At 32.9% G+C, this 24,994-nt stretch overlaps 1 protein-coding gene across 6 annotated transcripts in view; it reads left to right on the top strand.

The window, feature by feature from the left end:
- Positions 1–24,994, top strand: part of LOC141556653 (TNF receptor-associated factor 3) — a 154,105-nt gene that overhangs the window by 106,598 nt on the left and 22,513 nt on the right. For all 6 annotated transcript variants that reach the window (XM_074291111.1, XM_074291112.1, XM_074291114.1 and 3 more), the window contains 5 exons: positions 4,517–4,775; positions 13,062–13,113; positions 17,120–17,224; positions 20,509–20,676; positions 24,481–24,561. In XM_074291111.1, the coding sequence (XP_074147212.1) occupies positions 4,534–4,775; positions 13,062–13,113; positions 17,120–17,224; positions 20,509–20,676; positions 24,481–24,561 (648 nt within the window). In that variant the 5' untranslated portion in view covers positions 4,517–4,533. The remainder of the gene's footprint in view (positions 1–4,516; positions 4,776–13,061; positions 13,114–17,119; positions 17,225–20,508; positions 20,677–24,480; positions 24,562–24,994) is intronic.

Raw genomic sequence — 24,994 nt, 5'->3', positions numbered from 1 at the left:
TTGAGTCTATTTCTACAATATCTCTTCTTTTTAATCCCATTGCAGTTATAGTTTTACTCTGAACAGCTGTAAATAGCCTTAAACTTCCTTCCTTCAAAGGACTATACTTTTCTGGCCATCCTTTCCAGTACTGGTTGTACATTTTTTCATTCCTCTTAATGAAGGAAAAATTGGCACACTTCTTACTCCCCACCACCTCTTAATGCCTCTTAACTTAAAGAAAAATTGGCACACTTCTTACTTCCCACCACCTCTTCCAGATCCTTTCTCTGCTGCTGTCATTCATCTATCCCTCTTCTGCAGTTCACTATATCCAAATATTTCACCCAATTGAGATCTTGGTAGCTATTACCTATTGATTTTCCACATCATTTTCCCTTCTTTTTCAAGTTTACCTTTTCACCCTTGTGAACATGCATGCTGATTTTTTTCTTCAAGCACCCACACCTACTTATTTCCACCCTAGTGACTTGTGAGAATGATTTCTTTTGCTGAAGTAGGGGAAGAGAAGGTGGGGAAAACTGATCTGAGGCCTTTGATCAGCCCTTACAGTAAACTTGATCCTCTTTCTCCAAAGGTTCTTCTGAGAGCAGATTGAAAGTAGATGTCAACACTAGATGAAAGGTAACCTCTGATCTTTTCCTTCTCTCATGTTCATAAGCCTCCTTGAAAGATGAAGGAATTAGAAGCAAGAAGGAAGGAGAAGAAGAGTGGAAGGAAATAAGCATCTGTCAGGTCCTGTGCTAAGCACTTTATAAAAATTATCTCATTTGATCCTCACTACAACCCAGGGGAGGAAGGACATGAATTAATTTTTTTTTTTTCCATTTTACAGTTGAAGAAACTGAGATAGAAGTAAAGTGATTGTGTAAAATCACAAAGCTAGTTGGTTTTGAACTAAGATCTTTCTGACTTAGACCCAGCACTATATTCACTATATTACCTTGCTGTTCTCAAGTTCCTTGCCTCTTTGTCCTGTCACCATACACAGAGTTGCAAAACTGTAACTTTGGATAACTCCCACCACATATTTCACACTCATATGCAGCTGAACTAAGAAAATTATACAACTGTGCAGTTTCTTCTCAATCTCCTTTGCTCATAAACCATCATGATTGCATTTCCCAGGGATTTCTTCTGATCCTTATATTTTACTTCTGAAGTCTCATATGAGTTCAATTATAATCTCTGTGTGGATGGCCCACAAATATACATTTAGTTCTAGTTCTTCTGGGTTCTAATTTTGTCCTACCAAATCTTAAAAGACATTTCAAAGTAGATGTCTTATAGTTAACTCAAACTTGACATAAACCTACCCTTCCTTTTAATTTCCATACTATTTATTTTTTTAATTATAGTTTTTTATTTACAAGATATATGCATGGGTAATTTTACAGCATTGACAATTGCCAAGCCTTTTGTTCCAATTTTCCCCTCCTTCCCCCCACTCCCCTCCTCTAGATGGCAGATTGACCAATACATTCCATACTATTTCTAATAAGGGTACCACCCCCTTTCCTATCACCTCAGGTCTTAATCTTGAAGCTATTTCTGCCTCATTTCCTCTCTCTGTCTCTTTATTTGTCCCTGCCTGTCACTATCTGTCTGTCTGTTTTTAACTCTTTTGGTCTTTCTTTGTCTCTCTCTCTTTGTCTCTGACTCTGTCTCTGTCTCTCTTTTTCCCCCTCCTCTCCTTACATATCTAATCAGTTGCTTATTCTTCCACTATAAATCTTTCACTTCCATCCTCTTCTCTCTGCTTATATAATCATCACCCTTATTCAAGCTTTCATTACCTCTCACCTAGTCTATTAGAATAGACTCCTAATTCATTTCCTTGCCTCAAGTCTCTCCTTTTTCCAATCTGTTTTTCACATTGTTTTAAAATGACACTCCTAAAGCACAAATCTGGCCACCTTATTCTCTTGCTCAATAAACTCCAGCAGCTCTCTGTTACTTTCAGGATCCAGTCCATCAGTTTGGCATTTGAAGACCATTGCAATCCAGATTATTTATTTTGGGTATATATTGTATATACTTGTATATATGTGTGTGTTATATCCACTAATAAGGTGCTAATCTACTTGAAATCAAAGATTATTTCATGTCCTTTAACACATGACACAGAAGTGCTTGTTGATTGAATTATTCTTCCTCCTAGCTTCAGTAATAATCTTCATAATGCACAGGTTTTGTCACATTACTGTGTTGCTCAAAAGGCTTCCATGGTTCTTTTACCAAATAAAATCCAAACTCTAATTTGGCTGCAAAGTCCTTCACAATCTGACTCTAATCTCCCTTTATAGTTGAATTTCATACTCTTCTTCATGAGTCTCATACTGGACTTTCCCCTCAATCTCAACTTGCCCTCTTCTGCTTCTGTATTTGTATAAACCATCTCAGCTATTCCATGGACTTCTTCCAATCCTCTGTATATATCCTCTCTTTTATTACCCTCCACTCTTTTTTCCCCTCCTGTTTTTCTAAAGGATAAAATAAATTTCTATACCCAATTGAGTATATTGGTTATTCCCTCTTTGAACTAATTCTGATGAAATTAAGGCTCACTCACTCCTCCTCTCCTTCCCCCCTTCCTCTCTATTATAAAAGCTTTTTCTTCTTTTGTGGCAGATAATTTATGCCATTTCAACTCTCCCTTTGCCTTTCTCCCAGCCCATTTCTCTCTCAGTCCTTAATTTTATTTTTTAGATATTATCCCTTCATATTCAACTCACACCCATGCCCTTTGTCTACATTTTTGTCCTTCTGAGAGAATTATTGTGACTTACAAGTGTCATCACCTATAGCATCCCTTAATGCTATTCTAATCTTGTAGCTCCCTTTAGAGCTACTACTCTAACTGCCACCTATTGGTGGTATGGCTAGGCACCAATCTGGGCACCAATCCGGATCCCACAGAGACAGACTATGAGGAGGTAGGGGTGAAGTGGGAAAAAAAGCTTTATTCTTAGGTAGCACATATGTATACTCCTTAAGGATCCGGGGTAAGGGAGGTCATCTAGGAACCTGGATGCGCAGGTCATAACGGGATTGGCCCAAGAAGAGGGAGGGAGGCATGCTAGGCTTTAAGAGTACTAAGGAGGGAAATGTGGTACCTAGGGTTAGACACCGCCTCTTGGGGCTATGCCCCACTTCCATGTAGAACTTGCCTGTGCCTGGGTACCTCTCATCCCTCAGGTCCTCCCACATGCCTTAAACCGAATTCCTTGCTCCTAGAAGTTTTTTTTAACCCTTACAATCCCCCTTATAGAAATATAAACAGATTAACATTATTAAGACCCTAATTATTTCCTTTTCCCAATTATGCCCTTATATTTCTCCCAAGTCATGCATTTGAAAATCAGATTTTCTATTCAGCTCTGGTCTTTTTATCATGAATGCTTGAAAATTCTCTATTTTATTGACTGCCTTTTTTTTAACCTGGAGTATAAAAATCAGTTTTGCTAGGTAGATGATTCTTGGTTGTAATCCTAACTCCTTTGCTCTCTAGAATATCATATTCCAAAACCTTTTGATTCTTTAATGTAGAAGCTGCTAAATCTTGTGTTATCCTGACTGTGACTCTACCATACTTGAATTGTTTCTTTATAGTTGCTTGCAATGTTTTCTCCTTGACCTGAGAGTTCTGAAATTTGGCTATAATATTCTTAGAAGTTTTCATCTTGAAATTTTCAGATATCAGGTAATAAGTGGATAAATAGAAATTTATTTTACTGTCTACTTCTCTATTAGGACAATTTTCCTTAATAATTTCTCAAAGAGAAAGAGTTTCTTTTCTTTTTTTGATAATGGCTTTCAGATAGTTCAATAATTTAAATTTTTTCTCTCCTGGATCTATTTTCACTTGCTTTCTCAATGAGATATTTCATATTGTTTTCTATTTTTTCATTCTTTTGGTTTCTCATAAAGTCATTGGATTCTATTTGCTCTGTTCTAATTTTTGAGGAAATATTTGCTCAGTGAACAATTTTGTACCTTCTTTTCCAATGGACCAATTGTGATTTTTTTTTTTTTTAAGGCATTCTTTTCTTCACTGGCTTTTTGAACTTCCTTTGCATCACTCTCATTTCTCCTCCCAATTTTTCTCTACCTCTCTTACTTGATTTTCAGAATTCCTTTTTAGCTCTTCCATGACCTGAAATAAATTTTTATTTTTTCTTGGGGGCTTTGGATGTAAAAACTTTGACTTTGTTAACTACTTCTGTGTTTATTTTCATCTTTCATGTCACCATAATAACTTTCTATGGTCAGAATCTATTTCTGTTGTTTACTCATTTTCCCAATCTTGGGAAAATGACTTGTAATTCTTTGTTAAAGTAGAGCTCTGTTTCCAGCATGGAGGGTGCAGTGTCCCAAGCTCTTTGGTGTCGTCATCTATAAAATGAATTTATCAAACTCATGAATTTAGATATCATATATCTTAAAGGATTCCTCTTTCTTATGTTTGTGCTAACACTTCTATTAGTCATTGTACAATTTTCTTTTTCTTCTACAGAATTTTTCTCTTCTAAAATGGATTCCAGTAAAAAGATGGACCCCCCTGCTCCATTGCAAACTGTACAACAAAAGACAAATCCTGATCGTGGTGCTGGAGTATCGATTTATGTCCCAGAACAAGGGGGATATAAAGAAAAATTTGTGAAGCCTGTGGAAGACAAATATAAGTGTGAAAAGTGTCACCTCATTTTATGTAATCCCAAGCAGACAGAATGTGGTCACCGATTCTGTGAAACCTGCATGCATGTCTTGTTGAGGTATGTTTCTGGCTAGCCACAAAAATATTCTTGGATTAGATGTTTTTGAGATAAAACTTATCAGTTTAACCTTTGCACACATGATTTTTTCATTTTCAACTTTTATGCACATAGATGCATATCCTAGTCCCCATTTTATTTTTTAAATCAGAATGTTTAGTATGAAGCATCATGCACGCACACACACACACACACACACACACACACACACACACACACACTGCAATCAAACTCTGTTTGCTCCTGGAACTTTTTTTTTTTTTTTTTTTTTTTTTTAGGAAAAACTGATTAAAATATGGAGGATAGCTATTTGCATGGCTAAAAATGAAAAAAAAAAGTTGTCATTAGTTTTTAACAGAAAAGGAAAAATCTTCATTGAATCTTTTAATTGGGATCTTTCTTCTCATCTATGATGTATTATTGATGAATGTAATCAGTGATGTGTCATTGATGAGAGTAACCAGCCTATTTATGAGATTAGCTTTTGAAATATGAATTGAATATCCTCATTTTTCTGGTAATGTAATGCCTGTGACAATTGAAATGAGTTCACATACCTATCATTTATTCTTCAGACATCATTTTTATCCTTGTAAAAGGCCTTTAATTCTTTTTATAGCTATTAAAACTATAGCTATATTTTATATATATATATATATATATATATATATATATATATATATATATATATACATATATAACAATTATAAACAAAGCTATTTTATATATATTATAACCATTTATGTGTATATGTATACATGTTAAATATAGCTATTTATATCATATAATAAGCTATATGCTTAATCATTTTTGCTGCATTGGTGGTGCGAAAGGGTGACAGGATTGGCAATCATTCTTGCTTGCCCTCTTTTTGTGGTCTGGGCCACTCTTTACTTTTGGATGTGACTTTCTATCCGTCTTCTTAGTCCTTTCCCTTTTGGAGGAAAGATTTTCCTTTAAAAATGAGACTCTTCAGTGTTAACATACTGGTTTAGCTAGTCTTAGTCATATTTTTGACTCATTTGCCTTAGAAATCCAGGTAAATGTATTCTCTCTATCCTGGGAAGTGGTAAAAATGAATCACTAACTCTTTCTTATCTGAGGTTCCTAGTCAAAAATTGCATTCTGGCAAAATATCACAAATTTTAATTCTATTTTTCTCCTTTCCCAGAGATTCCCTTATTGCTGATCTACATTTGAATAATAAAGTACACAAAATCACAGATGTTGAGCAGCTTTTATCAATATAATGGCTGAAGAGAAAAAAAGTAAATATTTAAACACAGAAGGATAAATCATTTAAGAAAAGGTATTAATAAATCTCCCATGGTACAGGTACATAGTACAAGAAAATATCAGATTTAAACCCTCTCAAGGGAGAGGAAAGGAAAGAAAATGAAAAAATAAATTTTAAAGTCATGTATGATCTGCAGTCTGAATGGATTTTTAAAAAATTCTAGATCAACCTGACAACCACCAATTACTTTCACTGTTTGAAAGAGCAAGGACCACTTTGTCTTTCCCTGTGCCCTATATGCAATTGCAGAGCAAGATGAGTTGCTATGAACTTTTCAAAAGTTCTGGGAGAAGAAAAGTAGATTGCTAGAGATCTCTGCCTAAAGCCAGGAAGCATCTCTCTCTAACTTGCATTTGGATGCCTAGAATAGGTGTGGCAAAGATAGTTAAGTCTCAGAACAAGGCCACAAGGAGAAATCTTTGAAGGTTGTGGAAGACAAATATAAATATGAAACGACTATCTATCCATGGTTTCAATAGTGTTATGTGAAGATGGGGAATAGTGTTGGGGAAAAGAGAAAATTATCTTTTAAATATTATTCGAATCTACTTTTATATTTGAATTTTCTGTAAATAAAAGAATCAGCATTCTACATGTAGCCAAAAAAAAAAAAATCACAGTTATATTTTATAAATCCTTCATTCCTCAAAAATAATCATGTATCATATATATGAAATGACATACTCACACACATACATTCAACTGAAAAATTTTCTGAGTCTTTCCCATGACATCTTATATAAAACTTGCCTTTATTAAAATTCTTGTTAATAGCGATCCATCATTCTTTGAATACCTATGTATATCTGATTGATATGAGTATTCCCTCCCTTGGTAGTGATTGAATGCCTTCTCATCTTATACTATTTATATTTATGCTTTCCCATAAATCCCCCATTTATAAACATACTGGAGACCTTTCCTTAGCTTTTTAAATATTATGTAGGTAACACTGGACTGACTGTAATCTCTCACTCTTGCTACCTTAACAGCCCAACTTTTTTTTTTTTTTTTTCTGTTAATGCATTTTTGGTATGATTAAAAGATGGCATAAATATATTACTGGTGATATGTGCTATTTAATGCATTTTATATATCTCCATTGCCTTTTAGATCACCTGGAATTTTGATGCTTCTAAGATTGTGATGTTACATGATATGTAGAAATATAGAATCATTTTAAGAATAATCATTTTTTGTTTTAGGGAACATCTTAGTGTCCTTGAAAGTACCGCATTATTTTCCAAATATTAATAACCCTGTTCTCTTTCTTTTTATCCTATTCAATGCTGGGCTCAGTTCATTATCTATTTTCAATGTCTGCCCAAAATATCTTTTGATAAACCAACCAACCCAGCTATAGATCATAGCCTTAGTAATAGGTACTCTTCATCCACTTGCTTTTTCTTATATGAATTGTTACATTGAATTTTTAAATAGTTGTGGATATCATTTAGGAAGCTCTGTAGTCATATTATAGAGTTTGATGTGATTATTTACTATGATGCTATTTGCAAATGGAAGCGTTTGGAGAACCTTAACATATATAAAAAATTCATTTTCCACAGAGACTTGATTTATTCTCCAAGACAAAAGTGAATGGCTTTGGTGAGCACATGTCTCTCTCCCTATCTAAGACTTCATTTAATTATCAGAGGATTGTTGAATAAAATTATCTTTCTTGTTGTCAATGAGTCTTGTGTGAGCTTAACAGAATCATGGGAGTCCCTGTGCTGTGCCTTTAAGATCACATTTAATTCTATTGAATCAGGTGGTTTTTCATAATAAACAAGCAATAAGAACAGTGAAATCTTGTATTCTTTGAACTTTGTAATCAGTTGTATAGCTGTGTAGACTGCTAGAGAAAACCATTAGTAAAAAGCCTTTCTGTTTCTTACTCATATTTTCATTAAGGATATCCTCAAAATGTATGTAGATCACTGTCACAGATTTTATAAAGATGAGAAAGAAGGCTTATTTATAGATGAATAGCTATTGGTATCCTTTTAATTCTTAAATATCTTTTTTGTTCATAAAAATTATTTTACCCCATCATTTGATTTTCTCTTTTCTTTCAGATATTCAGATAATCACATGCCAAATTTTTTTTTCTACATTCACACATTCCAAATTATGTTACCTCCAGCACATATTTCTTTGTTCTATAATTGGTTTGTCTTGTTCAGCCATTCTTCCTGTTTTGCCTTTTCAGTGCCATTTCCATTTCCTTTATTAGCACATAAAAAACTGAGATATTAAAATATAATGGTTTTTATACAATTTTGGATGAAAAAAGTTTATAAAAATGTTGAAAGATCTCTTCCATTTTTTGTCCATTTCTTGTCTCTTCTTCAACTTGAGTCTTATGCCAAGATTTCTGAAAATTTGTTCTTCCTCTTGCTATTTTACATGGTAAGTCAGTTGACAAGTATTTTTTGAGTGCTTACTATGTGCCAGGCAATGTTCTAACCATTAAGAGTTTAAAAAAAGGGGAGGGGGGGGAAATCTGGTCCCTGCTATCAAGGAACTCATGTTCTAATGGGAGAGACAAGATATAAAAATTATGTATACAAGATATTTTAGTGTAAATGGAGAGTAATTTCATAGGGAAGGCACTAATGGGGGTGGGGAAGAAAAGAAAAGGATAGAGGGAAGAGACTAGGAAAATCTCCTGTAGGAGGTGAGATTTTAGCTGAGTTCTGAAGGAAATCAAGAAGTGAATATGAGAAAGGAGAGTATTTTGGGCATTGGAGAATAACTAGTGAAAAAGCAAGATACAGAATTAGGAGATGAAATGTCATGTGTGAGAAACAGTAAGAAGCTGGTGTCACTATATTATAAAGTATGTGGAATAAAGTAAAAGACTGGAAAGATAGGAAGAGAATAGGCTATAAAGGGCTTAGGAACCAAGCAGAAGATTTTATATTAGATTCTAGAAGTAATAGGTAACCTTTGGAGTTTATTTTAGAGGAGGTAACATGGTCAGGTTTGTGCTCTAGGAAAATCACTTTAGCAACTTAATGGAGGATGATACACTGGAGGCAGAGAGATCAATTAGAAGTGTAATATAATAACCTAGGTGTGAAATGATGAAGGCCTGCACTAGGATGGTAGTGGTTTGAATGGAGAGAAAGGGAAGGTATGTGATTTTATGAAGATAGAAATGAGAAAACTTGATAAGAGATTGGATATGTGAAATGGATGGCAAGATAATACTAGAAAATGACACCTCTAAGGTTTTGAGTCCGAATGACTTGGAGGATAGGATGGTAGTGTTCTCAGCAGTAACAGGAAAATTCAGAAGAGGATTTGGGGAGAAAAATAATGAATTCTGTGTTGGATTAGCTGAGTTTGCAATGCCTATACGACATTTAGGTTGGGATATTTTTAGTTGGTTATGCTGCCCATGATCCTTAACCATCTTCCATAAGGTATTGTAAATTTGTGTTGATTTTGACTGTCATGTCTTTCTGCTTCACAGGGAAATCAAATGTTTGCTAACACATAATTTTGGGGCTCAGCATTCTTATTGTAGTGATTATAGAGACTAAACTAATGAGAAAATGATGTTGTTAGAGGCAACTAGTAGTAGTATAGAGGAGTTGGTTTCAAAGTCAGGAAAATCGTGGTCCAAATCCCCCCTCTGACATATTCTTATTGGTTGTGGAACCCTGAAAAAATGATTTAACCTCTCCTTGTCCCAGATAACTCTCTAAGACAATAAATTGCCTCTTAGGGACTGATCTACATTGTAGTTGTCTTCACTGAAAATTCCCTATACCAGTGATATTACAGATTCCATTAAAAAATGGTTGTAAATTCCATTTTCTATTATATGTTTCTTTTTCTTTGGTATCAATAGCTCATTTGAATAAGTCAGGTTAGAGCTATGTAATAGTATCTCATATTTTATCTTTATTTTTTCATTTTTATATTGATTTCAATCTTTGTTCTGACAAGTCAGTACACATAGCACATGACTAATTCAGAAATGACTGCACATCAGTTACCTATAATTTCCTGTCTGTTAAGTTATAGTCAGTTTCATTTTTTGTGATGATTTTTGGTGTTCTCCATGTCTATCATCTTAATTTTCTTCTTGAAGGAAGCAGTCAGTATTTATAAACTTTTATGTAGTCTACAAGCCCATGGCTTCTATTTTGTTTTAATGTTAACCAACAATATTTAACATTTTTACCATCCTTTCTTTTGTTCACCTTCCAATTAAAGCTACTATGTATTAAAATATATGTTTACTTAGTTCAGAAATTTTTGTTAAGTTCTTCCTAGACTTTCTCTGTTTCTTATTTTCTGAAACAGGTGATTGGTATGTTAGCTGCAGTTATTTTCATGTTGATCTTTTTGCTTATGTTCATTCATTATAAGTAATAATACTTCAGATCACTAAGCATCCTTTAAGAGGCAAAATGGTATAGTGGATTGGGCACTGGACTTGAAGTCAGGATTCAAATCCTGCCTCAGTCACTATTTGTGTAATACTTAGAAAGTCACTTAAAGTCTCTCTGCTTAAGTTTTTCTTAGCCATAAAAAGAAAAGTTTGTATTCAGTGGCTTCTAGGGCCCCTCACTGAGACCTCTAGATTTGTGATATTATAATACAATGAAACAATAATATGGTGTTTCCCATTACTTTTGGGTACATGCTGAAACTACCAACTCTTTTATTTTCCTCTCCAAGCATAGCCTGTGAACTATCTTTCCATTAAATTCTACCTTTCTCATATCATGAATATCAATATTAATATTCTGTTCTTCCAGCAGTATGCTACCATTGGTTGTTCAACAAGGATTTTTAGAATTAAATTAATATTTTAAGATAGTCTAAGAATTATGTGATTCTTAGCACCTTCTCTGGACTTTTTCATAATTATATCATTGTCACTGTGGAAGCAGAAGGTCCTCAATTCTAAGGACCTTTTTAAATAATTGTTTTTTGTTTCATAAGTCACTAGAGCCAAAAATTCAGCATTTAGTAGTCAGTATAAGCATCATAAGTTTTATAGTACTTTACCTTGTGGGTGCTTGGTTCAGTTTATTTGTAGGCTACCTTGTCAGCTTGAGGAAACTTGCTGGGGCTTGTGTTGTTAGTATGGCTCTCAGGAGTAACTTCATTGCCATATTTAGGTATTATAATAGGACTCTTATAGAGGGAGAGAACCTTCAGGAAAATAGGAAGAATATTTTGTCATGAAGATTTTTTTAAAAGATCACTTTGAAATCCTTAGGGTCTAATAGATCAGATCTACTGGATCTATTTACTGTTTAGAAGTATACACTAGACTTCTGGGCTTTGAACCTTACAACTGAAGAATAGTTATAGAGAATGCAGTAAGGTAGTTATCAAGAAATACAATATTTTACTGAATGAACATTCAATAAAATGTATAGATAGATGATAGCAAAACAAAGAACTTATGTATCAGGCATTGTCCTATAGTGAAAGTTAGTACATAAAGAGAAGCTTACAGGGATAGATGGATACTCACACAATAGAAAATAGTATCAAGCCTGGTTCTGGGTAAGAAAGGGTGAAAGCTTACCTATCAAAGTCTGACTTCAAAAAAAATAGTGGTATCCAAGGTTTTTATTGGAGGTGGACTGTGTGTTGATGATGGCTTGAAAAAAAGAGGCATAAAGATGTAGAGATGGCCAGGAAGTGATAGTCCCACTGGTTAAATAAAATAGGAAACAGAAGGCTGTGTTTTCTCTTTATTGTTTCTTCAGGTTAGTCTCTGATGGTTCTCTTTTTCTATCTATTGTTTGGGGGCAGGAGAACATAGAAACAAAGGCTTTTAAATTGAGGAAAGACTTTAGAGATCAATTTGTCTACGTCTTTGTTTTTTTAGATAAAGAAATTGCCTCCAAATAAAGAGCATCACTATTTTGATAGTACTGATACTAAATTTTCATATTCATTTGAACAAATATTCATTAAATGCCTGCGGTGTGAAAGGATCTCAAGGCCAGTAAGAACTGATCTCCTCAAGGAATTTATAACTATTAAGAGATAAGTTATATAGATACAATAAAGCAAAATAAAATGTGATAAACTATATGAAAAGTACAAACAAAATGCTTTGAAAATCTGAACAAGTAAGATGTAATTTCTGAACGGGAGAGTTGGGGGAAATGCCTTGGAGAAAGTGGCAATTAAGCATATCCTTCAAGGATGGATGGGAGTTCAACAGGTAGAAATTATATTGAAGGACTTTATTTCAGTGTTATTCAATTGTGGTGGAGATGGAAAAGCATTGATACATTCAGAGTTTTCTAATTTTTCTATAGTACAAAGTGGGAGAGAAAGTTGTACAATTATGGTAGACTTCAGCACAAGTCTGTGCTTTAAAAATTTATTACATGGACAATTGGGAATCATTAAAGATCTTTGAGCAAGGGAGTGATATGATAAGAACTTTGCATCAGGAATATCAGTCTGGAAACAGTAAGATTATTTCTAGAATGTGGGTTGCATTGTTTTTTAAAAATATATAGTAAATAAAATATCCATTTGATACAGTTATTTTTTTAAGTGAAGATAACTTATAAATCATAGCAAAAAAATGATGATGGTTCTTGGTAACCTAAATTCATTTTCATAGGTGTGTAGTTCTGATTTCTGTAAATATTTATACTTTTATCAATGTTGAAAGGGACTCACAAAAAATACACGAGAGCTAAAATAAATTATTTTCTTAAAGTTTGCAAAATTTTTAAAAATTGACATTTTTTTCCTACAATAGCTCACATGGTATCTCATTTTATACCAAATTGATCTCATACTGGACTGAAATGAGGCTTATAGTAGCAGCAGGACAAATTGAACAATTAAAATTAAGCATAATGATTTTCATTAAGTGGCATTAATTTGAAGGTTGCTGTGTCCTAAAATATTTGTTGCAATTTTAAAAAATGTTTCAATTTTTTTAAAAATGGTGCTATAATGGCATTATTCTATGTGTTTTTCCTCAGTGCTCCAAGTCCAAAATGTACAGCATGTCAAGAAAACATCATTAAAGATAAGGTATGCCAAAATTTTTCTCAATTACTTTGTGCAAATGTTTTTCACAATTTGGGTTGTGATTTTCAAATAGAATCTATATGAAAAGAAATTTTCAATTTTAAAAGAATTAAAAGAAATTAACCTAATCATTTTTATATTTGTTTACTACATCTTCCATTTTAATTTTATCACAAAATTTTGGATAATCATATTTATTAGTTTAAATCAACACCCTTCCCATTCAAATCCCTCATAAAATTATTAGATATAGATGAAATTTCACTAAATATTAGAGCTTAAAGGACCTTAGAAATAATAGTCAAACTATCTCATTTTTCAGAATGGAAACTTAAGTAATTTATCCATCATCCCATATCTAATATGCAACAGAGTTGGATCTAAAAACTACAGTTTGTTTTTTACTTCATGACTACTATTCTTTCCACTATAATATAATATAAGCTCCTTGAGGGCAGGAGATGTTTGTTTTTTATTTTTTTTATCCTCAAAGCCAACAAGTATATCTGGTACATAATAGATGATTAATAAGTGCTTATAGAATAAATACTCAACAAGTTTTTATTAAATATTTACTACGTTCAAGACCCTAGTCTAGACCCCTAGTCTAGAATTTTTTTTTTTGGTCTGGATCAATGAAGAGCGCTCTGTGAGGAATTTCCTCTACACTTCTCTCTGTAATTTATTGTCTTAGAGACTTAGAGACTGAAAAATTATGTGACTTATCTAATTTTTTTAAGTTAGAAGGAAGCTTCAAGATTAGTGAGTTCTTTTGCCCTTTTTATGCAGGAGTCCTCATTTAATACTCTCAAAACAGACATTCAGCCTCTGCTTCAATATTTCTAGTGATACCCTAAATTTGAAATGATTTGTTATATAATTCCAAATACATGCAACATTAATATTTTGAATAAAGACTTATCAAACTTTTAGAATGTTGTGATCATCAAAATTATAATAGCATAATTACACTCAGGGCCAGAGGAGTATAGGAGGGAATGGTGAGAAAGAAAATGTTGTGTATATGAACATACTCACCTGCCAGAAAAGCAAACCAAATGAATATGTGTAATATAAGCATTGTTATTGTTACTGTAATACTATTTCAGCATAATTCATGAACTGATTCTGAGAACAAAAGTGATCCAAATACTACTGTAAACTACTGACTTTTGAAGTTCTATTGTATGGGTTCATGTACCTTTCCTTTGTTGGTCTTTTAAACATAATTGATGAGTTTAGAAAAGAGGAAATAGACTGGGTTTATTGATCTATGGTAAGAGAATCATTTATTGGTCACAAAGATATTCTATTACTTAGAAGTGTTGGCACATGAGATTTGATTTAACTTGAGTTCATAGTGTAAAATATCAACATGTGGAAGTATAAATGCATTGTGACTTACTCCTGATCTCAAACAAATAGACATTATATTTCATTAAAAGGAAAAGAAAAAGGAAGAAGAGGAAGAAATCAGAAGTGGGGGAGAGGGAATGAGAAAGAGAGAGAATAAGTATGTGTGTGTGTGTGTGTGTGTGTGTGTGTGTGTGTGTGTGTGTATGTGTGTGTGTGTGTGTGTGAGTGTGAGAGAGAGAGAGAGAGAGAGAGAGAGAGAGAGAGAGGGAGAAAGGGAAATAGATATTAAAGCAACCAATCTCAAAGACCAGGCAAGAAGTCCTGAATTGAGTTTGAGGACAAAAATATTTAAAGTTTGGGGGAAAATAAAGCTACTTAGAACAAATTAAGAAGACTGTGTGAGGCAAGAGGGAGGCAGTGGGGACATGAAACATTAGTAATTTGACACCCTTTGTCTCTTGTAGTTGAAATGGCATCTTTTTTTTTGTTACCGATATGCTAGCTATGCTTCCTTCCCAAGTCTGTGCCTATGCCATTGTGGAACCAAAGACCAAGTGGTCTTAATACCACATCTCCCGGTCTCCCATTATCCTTGTCTGTAAAGTGAAGGGGTTGAATTCCATAAATGATATCTAAAGTCCCTTCCAGCTCCAAAGTTCAATTAATCTAACAATAGTCATAATAAGCATAATGATTGCCTCTTCAATAACACTTTAAAGTTTGATTCTTACAAAAACCCTGTTATGATAGATAATAGCACTGGATAATCCCAGTAGTATTTAGCTCCTTTTTACAGTTGATGAAATTGAGATCTATAGAGGAATAGTGTCTTTTCCATAGGTATAGTTAAGTGCCAGAAACTAAATTATAACCCATTTCTTCCTGTCTCTCAAGCCCAACCTTTTATCTACTATTCTTTGCTGACTTTGTAAGATCATTTTTTTCTCCAATAAAGAGCCCAGATATGACTCAAGTGACTTAGAAAAATCTGATAAAATAAAACTAAAATTATTTTCTTTGTATTTTTGAAGTATCTGCTGTGATAATTTTAGTACCTTAAATTCATGAGATTTTTTTAAGCCATATTTACAAAAGATCTTTATCTGGTAACCAGATAAAGGTTTTGAATTTTTAAAAAATAGTTGACAGCAATTCATTTCATTTCTTTCCCAATGAAGTTGAAAAAAAATTAGAGTTTCATGTGCATTTTTCAATTATTACAAGATCATTTTTAGTAGACATTTAATTGAAACTCTTAGTAGCAAAAATGTTACATATAATGTCACTAGAAAGCAAAACTATTTCCCAGTGGATAGCAGGATTGTACTCATATATGATAAATAGTAAATATTTTTGAATTGAATTGAACTCATAATATGTTAAATGGGAAGAATGTTAACTAAGGTTAAAAATAAATGGAAGATAGGAATTTTTCTTTTCTAAGATAAAACTTTCTCCTTTTATCAGATGTAATACATATTCTTAAATATTTATGATCATGAGCTGTTTCAAAATGAAATGAATTATTATAAGCTACTTATCAGTAGTGCTACAAGATATCAATAAACACAATAAACAGATTTTCATATTTACAAAGTACTAGCCGCATAATTACTCCCAAATGGGGAAGTAATATAAGTATTATTTCTATTTTATTGATAAGGAATCTGAACAAGAATCAGATTAATGAGAAATACAACTAGTAAGTGTCAAAAGCTGGAATTCCTACTTATGTTCTAATTTTAAGACTATTGTTCATTCCATTAAGTTGTTTTTGTTATAATCATTATCTTTCTTTCAGCTTTCTTGTTACTTTCATTTACCAATATCATATGGAATTTGTTCTACTACTTCCTCATTGTATGGTAGAAAATTCCTTTATAATTTTTATGTTAGGAATTATCGCCAACACCCAATAGACTAATATTTACTGTTATGGCTTTTAGGTATCTGGGAAACATATGTAGCTAAATTCACTTATTTAGTTATCAGCTCAATGTAAGGAAGAATTTGTATATGTTTAGAGCTATCCAACAATAAAACTGATTACTTTTTCAGGTTATGTGAGTCACATAAGCACCAGCTGGATGGATAGTCACTTAGCAAGAATATTTTAAAGGAGATTCATTCATTGAATGAAGTGATGTTGAACTGAATGAATCTTTCCAGTTCTGAGATTCTGTATTATAATATTCTCTTATCTGGTTTTTTGTTTTGTTTTATTTTGTTTTTTACAAGTGAAACCTATCTCTACATACCTAATTAGTTCTTTGATCCAGAAATTGTGTCTATGTGTCTGACTACATATTTGAAAAAAGCTCAGCAATATGTATTATATTTATGTCCTTTAGCTATGTGATGTCATCTGAAAAGTTAATCACGTGGTATTTTAAATAGCTTTCCTTTTCCTATAACCAGTTTTCCTTTAGTCCCATCTAATAAATTTTGTTAAGATTGGATTATTTTAATTGTGTTTCAAAGCAGGAATAGTTCCTTCCCTTTGCACAAAAATATCCAGATGATTAACTCTCTCTGTTGTTGTCCACTTCAAAGTTGGTTTTGTAATTTTATTAAAAGCCTTTTGCTTTATTTGATGTTTGATGTTTTCTTCAAATGTTGTTAATCCTCTGAAATAAGTGCTTTTCAATTTCAGGTATTTAAGGATAATTGCTGTAAGAGAGAAATTCTGGCTCTTCAAATATACTGTAGGAATGAAAGCAAAGGATGCACAGAACAATTAACCCTGGGACATTTACTGGTGAGCATTGAACCACCATTAATAAAGTTTATATTAAGAAGTTGGATTCCTTAACATTGACATAATTTTCAAGTTTGAACAACATAAATGATATGGAACATACATATGACTCAGTCACCCAAGTTCTGGGTTCATGCAGGGACTGACCTAAGAGAGTCCTATTCTCTTTTTGGTACGTTATGCCCTTACCTAGCGTTTACTCTGGAAAATTGCCAGTGGAGCTTATACTCAGGTTTTCACATATGTGGGTAAGTGCACTTTAAGAAAAGAACAAGAATCATGATTGATTGCCCATATAAGCATGTATGGTAACAAACAGATATTATATACAGAGAAGCTTTTGTTTCATCCCTACAGAATAATGTAAAAGTATATAGGACACATTGGAGTTCATAAATATATACCCAAAAAACCCACATAAAGCATTATTAGTGTACTATTCTCTTCAATGAGAGAACATTCCAACATTCTAGTGAATGCTTAGCATTCTCACATAGTCATGCACAGTTTTTCCCATATTCCCTATCAGATAGACTCCTCCAGAAGACAAACAATCTTGGGAAATGCTAGACTAGCAAACTGCATTCCTTTTGGACTCAGATTATCTGAAACATTCATGTTAATAATGGGAGGGAGCAGTGGTGGCAAGGTCCAGATAGTTTCTCTCTTTCTCCATGAATGGCCTTAGTTCTTTTATGGGTGCTTCAGGTGCTGATGATCCTCTTCTTTTTTCATGTACTATGCTATTCAGGAAGTCCCCCATCCCTTTCACTTACTCCAAAGGGTTGGATCCCCAAATTCTCAAACTTGGAGTTATCCTTAGGGCAACTCCCCAGGTTGGTACTGCCCAAGAAGTTTCCCTTCTTTGTCTAAAAGGATTAGGCCCTCTAGGAAATCAACATTTTACTTCTTTTACATAAAAGGCTGGGTTTCAGAAATATTGCTTCCTCTTAAGCCTACTGGGTGATCACTTATCTACTCAGGATGGGAGCTTCTTCAGTAACTTTATTTTTGCCCAAAGTGCTTACTTCGCTTTAGCTGGGAAAATCTGCTGTCAGGGCTTTAGTCTTAATTTGTTCTCAGAAATGGACACAGAAAGGGAGATGGTCAAGAATTTGAGATCCCAGAAAATTTCCTCTTAGTCCATTTGGACAAACATCCAGTTCATCAAGTGCTTCTCCTTAAAGGCACACTGCTTCCCTCAGCCATCCAATATGGAAGAAAATTTCAATAAGAAATGGTTTTTAAAAAATTAGGACTGAGCAGGTCTATCATCTCATCTTAATCGAACACTACCAAAAATGCCATCTTTCCTCTCACAAGAGTCTCAGCAGATTAAATGCTGAAAAACCTATCAGTCATGATCCTTATTCTTTTCACAAGCTGCAATGACCAGTAGGTAACTGTCTCTTGAGGAAGCTAGGTATACTCATGTATTCTGCTTTATATAAGACTTTGTCTACACTGACCTTTCAAAACTAAAACCAAAATGTAAAACAGTCAGGGTGGCTTTCATTTGAAATGTTGTTTCCCATGGCACTAGGACCTGAATTGTCAGCAATTTGAGTCATCTATCACCTGAATCTAAGAGGCTTTACTGACACTATTTACTCTCACTACAAGGTTTACAGTAAATGGTTTTCATTTTTATAGTGATTGACAGCTTACAGAATGCTTTCCTTGCTGTTGTCCTACCCTGTTGGATAATAATATGTCTTACCCTAGTTTTACTAGGAAGTGAAGTGAAGTAACTTGTTCCAGGTTTACATAACAGTGAATTTAGAATTTCAGCCCTTCTAACTCCAGGAACAGTATCCTTGCTACCACCCTACACTGTCCCTAATGTAGTTTACTTGATATTTAAATTACATGGTCATGGTTTAGCTTTTCTTCCCTCCCCCCAAATTTGTTTATTTTTAAAAGTATATATTTTTTCTTCTTCCCCAAAAATGAACAAATAAAACCCTTATAACCAATATGTATAGTCTAGCAATACACAATTCACATTGACTATATCTAAAAACATATGTTGTATTCTATATTTTAATCCTTCATCTCTCTGGCAGGAGGTTTATGGTTTGCTTTGTCTTTAGTTCTCTGCACTCATGGTTTTTCACTATATTGAAAAGAATCCTGATTTTTTAAAAGTTGTTTTTCTTTTCCTCTCTGTTCAGTTCATAGAGATCTTTCCAATTTACTCTGAAACTGTTCATTTTGTCATTTCATATGGCATAATATTCCATTACATTCATATATACTAATCTTTTTAGCCATTCCCCAATTGGTGGAAACTTCTTCAGTCCCCAATGTTTGACTATTATAAAAATAAGCATCTATAAATTTTTATGTATAAATCCTTTTCCTTTTTCTTTGATTTCTTTGCAATATGAACCTACTAATGGTATAGGTAGATCAAAGAGTATGCAGCTTAATAACTTCCTGAGCAGAGTTCTAAATTAACTTTTTCTTCAGAGAAATATTGAAAAAGTTTTAAATTTCATCAAAATTTTCAGTTTTGAAATGCTTAGAAAGAAATCTGCATTGATATATTTGTATGATTTCTTTTTGGAGTCTATTTTCTGTGACAGTTACAGAATTTTAGAGCTCACCTAGTTTAATCCTCTTCTTAGATGTGAAAACAGGTCCATTCCTAAAAGACTTCATGGAAATGATCATTTAATTTCTCATTAATTAAATATTTTATCTCTTAAGATGTGTTTCTCAAGCTAATTTGACCATATGGCAATTTGTGGATTGAAATGTACTTTCAGAATCTCTGAATCTTAACTTGAGAGTCATAGATATGTTATACCCTCAGAATAAAGAGAGATTTAGAATATTTAAGGACAAAAGTGTTGAAATTAAAAAAGGATACTTAAAAGTATTGTTATTAATATATAATTTCATATTAAATTTTTAGAGGAAGAAAATATCAATTATAGAAATGTTAATTATGTGGAAAACTAAAATTCCATCAAATACAGGTTGGGAAATGCTTCCTTAAGATTATTTAATTGGAATGTAATAATTAACTAAGATCTGTAGCTTCCTACCCTAGAAGGTTACCTGAGATGTTGCCTATTTAGCAAACTCTTCAAGCACAATTTAGCATAAGAATAATTCTCAAACAAAATATGGAAGTCATTGCTTCTGTGATGGTAAGTATTGAAATTTCAAATAGAGAACTACATGTTTAAGATTAGAGCCAGTACTCATTTTGTTTGCCATATTTCATATTGAATGGGCGCTCAGAGAGCAAAGATTGTTTGTTCTTTTGCTTATAGGTACATTTAAAAAGTGATTGCCAATTTGAAGAACTTCCATGTGTCCGTGCTGACTGCAAAGAAAAAATCCTGCGAAAAGATTTACCAGGCCATGTAGAAAAGTCATGTAAATACCGAGAAGCAACGTGTCAGTATTGTAAAAGTCAAGTTCCCATGATAACACTGCAGGTGAATTTTTTTCCTATTTCAATTACTCATACCTTCTGTGCAATTCAGATTTTCAGCATCAAATACATTTTCTCACGACTCTTTCCTAAAAATAATAGTTATAATAATATTTGCATTTCTAGCGTTAATGTTTCAAAAAGACTTATCTCACAATAGTCATGTGAGGGAGATGAGAAGCATGAGGCAAGTTAAGAAAAATCTCACTAAGCAAAGCCAGGAGTCTTGCTAGCTCTTTTCAAGTATGGAAGAACTGGTCATGTGAAAAAGGGATGAGGCATGTTTTGTTTGGTCCCCAAAGACTAAACCAGAAGCAATGGGCAGAATCTGCAAGGAGGACATTTGAGTGTTGTTAGGAAAAAATAAGTAGAAACGTGGAGACAAAATAGAGAAATGGAATAGGATGCTTCAGAAAGGAAAGCTAGAGTCCCCTTTATAGGAACTCTAGGAAGAAGTTGGATGGTCACTCAGTGGGCATGTTATAGTGGAGATTCTTTTTCAGGTGTGTATTGTATTAGAAGAGACCACTTTCTTTTAAATTCTGTGATTCTGAAAAGGTAAATTACTAGGGGTTCATGGTGGGAGCTTTCTAAGACAAAATTTTAATCTTTTGTAAAATCTCTTTTCTAAAAATGATCATTTCAACAATACTTTGAATTTACATAGTGATATATGGTAAAACAAAAAAAACCCCAGCACATTCATGTTGATTGTCTCAGCTGCTTTCAGTAAACTTATATATAGTAGTTCATAGGCTCACATCCAATGATTCAGCCTTTCCACCAGGACATCTAGTTGAAGTGATCTTTACTTTGCCATGTAGACCATAAAGAAATAAATATTCACAGAGACTTTAAATTTGTTGGGAAAAAAAATTATACAAACATGATCCTTGGGTCATTTGGATTTCTTCTGGGCTACATTTTTTTTTTTTTTTGGATATGCCATAGAAGTTACCCGTTGGTATTCTATCTCAAACAAGAATTTGTGTGGTATAGTGGGTATAGAAGCTCTTGACCTAAGACCAGGATACTAGGTCTTAAGTTCCAGTTCTGACAAGTTTTCTACTAATAAGACTTTTGGTTGATTTTTTTATGCTTTTCTGAGCTTTAATTTTGTCACCTCTAAAATATAAAGTAATATCTGAGGTATTTACCTTGCATGGTTGTTGTGAGGAACACATTTTATAAACCTTAAAGCACTTTGTAAAAAATGACTTATTGTTATATAATGAAGCCCCATTTTAAATCTAGGGTTAAAATATTTGACCCTTCTAAATTCTTAAGGTTTTTCTATATAAATACAAGAATCATGGAATGGACCTTAGATATCATCTAGCCCAACCTACTCATTTTACAAAGCAAACTGAGGCCCAAAGAAATCGAATGACTTGCCCATGGTCATAGTAGGTAGTAATTAATTAACAGACTAAGAATTTCAGTCCTCCACCTCCAACTACCAATTGAATATTCTTTCCAACTGATCAAATTGTATCTGCTTATCTACAGGCGGGGTGAGTCTTATGATCTGGAATGGTATCATCAATATTGCCCCCAGAAATCTTGGGAATTGTCATGAATTTAGGGTGTCCACCTCTTTCTTATGCCTTCATATCCTAGCCATAAGAGATGAGAACCTTTTATGCAAGAAATTTATTCATTTTGCAATAACTCTGAAAAGTAGAATTGAAATATTTTATTTTAGGTTTGTAGAAGATCAATAATTCATTTGGGGGAAGCTATTTTCTTAGTGATAACTACATAAGGGAATTCAATCATTAACAAATAGGAAGAGTAACATTGGATTATGTCTATAGTAAATTATCTATTAGCATTTGTTAGAAATATCCTAATGCCATTATTAAGATTTAAATCTACCAGTAATATTAAATTTTATTTTTTTTACTTCTGAATTTAAATTCTAAGTTAATTTCTTAATTTTAACTTCTAAATGAGTTGAATAATACTATGATTACTTCTTCATCATGACCTTGAATTATATATTTTGGGAAAGCTTCAGAGGTTCATTTACATTAATTTAGCACAGACAGTATTTGTTATATAAAATTAAATATAAATAGATAGCCTATTTATAATCTTTATGTTTTTAGGATGACATTTTAAGGAGGTTTGTTCTTAGCTTATTAAGTTTAGAATTCAGGAGATTGTTAATTTTTCTATTTATAATTTTATAAGAACACAAATAATATGGAAGATTTATCATTGAGTTCTCTGAATTTTGACTGTTTTCATTTGAGATTTCTAAATAAATATTAACTTAAAGATAATTCATATCATTAAAGTCTCTTCTGGTGCTTCATCATAGCATGGCAGTAACCCTGGATTTTTGGAGACTAAGATGGAAGGATGTAAACTCTGTCAGGTCTAATCAAGCTAGGGTTTCTTACCTCCTAGACTCCATTTCTTAGAATCTATTGCTTCCTCTAAGACTCAGCTTAAGTACTGCTTACTCTAGGAAACTTTTCCTGGTCTTGCCAGCTTCTAGCTTCTATTGCCTCTAAGGTTCCCTTTCATCTATTCTGTATTTTAACTTTGTATGCTCTAGTTTTTGTATGTTGCTTCCTCTGTTAGAATGTCAGTACTTGGAGAGTAAAAATGTTGTTGGTTTTTTTTTTTTTTTTTAATATATTCCCAATACTTAGCACAGTACCTGTAATATAATAAGTATTTAATAAATGCTTATTGATTGATAGGCCCATAATAGACTACATCTTTTATCTGAAGAACACCCAACCTCATTTTAGAAGCTTTTTTACCAGATAATCATTATTAAGGGGATCAGTATCTTTAGCCACAAAAAACCATGAAAACCAACTATGACCTAGAAAAGTTAATCATCATCTGCATTGATGGAAGGGACCAATGAAACCATGGACTCTTGAAGTATTGGAGTAGTATGGGATTATGTTCAAATATACAATCTATTATTCTATAAATAATATGAGTATGATTGACTTTGTAAAGGCGAGTGATTATTTGAATTCCAAGTAACCTGGATTTTTATGTTTTCATTAGGGTAAAATGGTTTCCCCTCATGCTCTATAAAGGAAGAGCTACTTTCTTGAAAGCTTGCTTATTCAATGTCAAGGGTTATTCTGGGACACTTAGAACTTGCCTACTTCATTTAGTTCAATAGTATGAAACATTTCAGATTATAAGGATACTGTTAGAGATTTTCAAAAAACCTCTGGTAAGCCAAATCTGAATTAATAAATTTTGATTTAATACATTCAACTAGATCTGTGAGCATATCAGTTTGAGAGTTCCCTTTGGTAGTGAACCTATCCATATATTGTTTGAATTTTGCCCATGTTCTCCCAAAATCCTAGATAATGTATTCAATGTGCTGGAGGCCTTACTCATTTTCTCCTAACATTGTAGGGGATCTGATTGTCTGCCTGTCATTCCTTGCTTTTACCACATGGCCAAAGTAATATGATTATATTTCTTTGCAAGTCTTTCACAATTTATATATATATTTCTTATCATTTATACTAGCCTTTTCACAAATTTATTTTCTTTAACAATGTTTTGTTTTATTTTCTAAGCTGAGGTCTAGTGGTGTTCTTTCTCCCCCTCCCCCCCCGCGGAAATAACTCAAACCATTTTCAATAATAAATACTATATAAATATAAGATTTATATTAAATTCCACTTATTACACAAATAGAAGTTTTTTATTGGAATGGTTGTAATAGGAAGTTTATTTTCTTTAAAAAATGGACTAGTTAGTAGGTATAGATTACTTCTAACAAGTTCAGAGTAATTTTTTTCCTTCTTTTCTTTAGAAACATGAAGATACAGATTGTCCATGTGTTGTTGTCTCATGCCCACATAAATGTAGTGTCCAGACACTTTTGAGGAGTGAGGTAAGTTGTTTCTACCAATCATTTAAACTGTAAACAGATGTTTATTTGTGTAATTAGATTTAGAAGTTTAGATTATGAGATCTTTTTAGCTTTTGCAAAACTCATTTATTTTTTATTCTGAAGTATATAAAACTGATTAAATATTACAGTGATAGATAACTTTAGAAATGGTTTTGCAAAAATGTTTGTTTTTTTCCCTTTGAGTAGGGGGAAATGGACATTGTGAAAATTTGTCTCCATATGTAATTCATTGCATATATTAAAAGTAAATTTATAGCAAGTGTATCTTTTCCATTGTTTTATCTGTATCATCTCATCAGAAACAGTAAATAAAATGTGATGACAATGTTAAAAACTGGATTTTTTTTTTACCCCAAGAGTTTCACTAGTATAAGATATCATCTAGTAGGAGGAATATAGACTTCTGACATTA

The sequence above is a fragment of the Sminthopsis crassicaudata genome, chromosome 2, assembly GCF_048593235.1.
Source record: "Sminthopsis crassicaudata isolate SCR6 chromosome 2, ASM4859323v1, whole genome shotgun sequence".
NCBI classification, from domain to species: domain Eukaryota; kingdom Metazoa; phylum Chordata; class Mammalia; order Dasyuromorphia; family Dasyuridae; genus Sminthopsis; species Sminthopsis crassicaudata.
The sequence above is the reverse complement of the archived record's forward strand: the minus strand, read 5'-3'. Positions and strand labels throughout refer to the sequence as shown.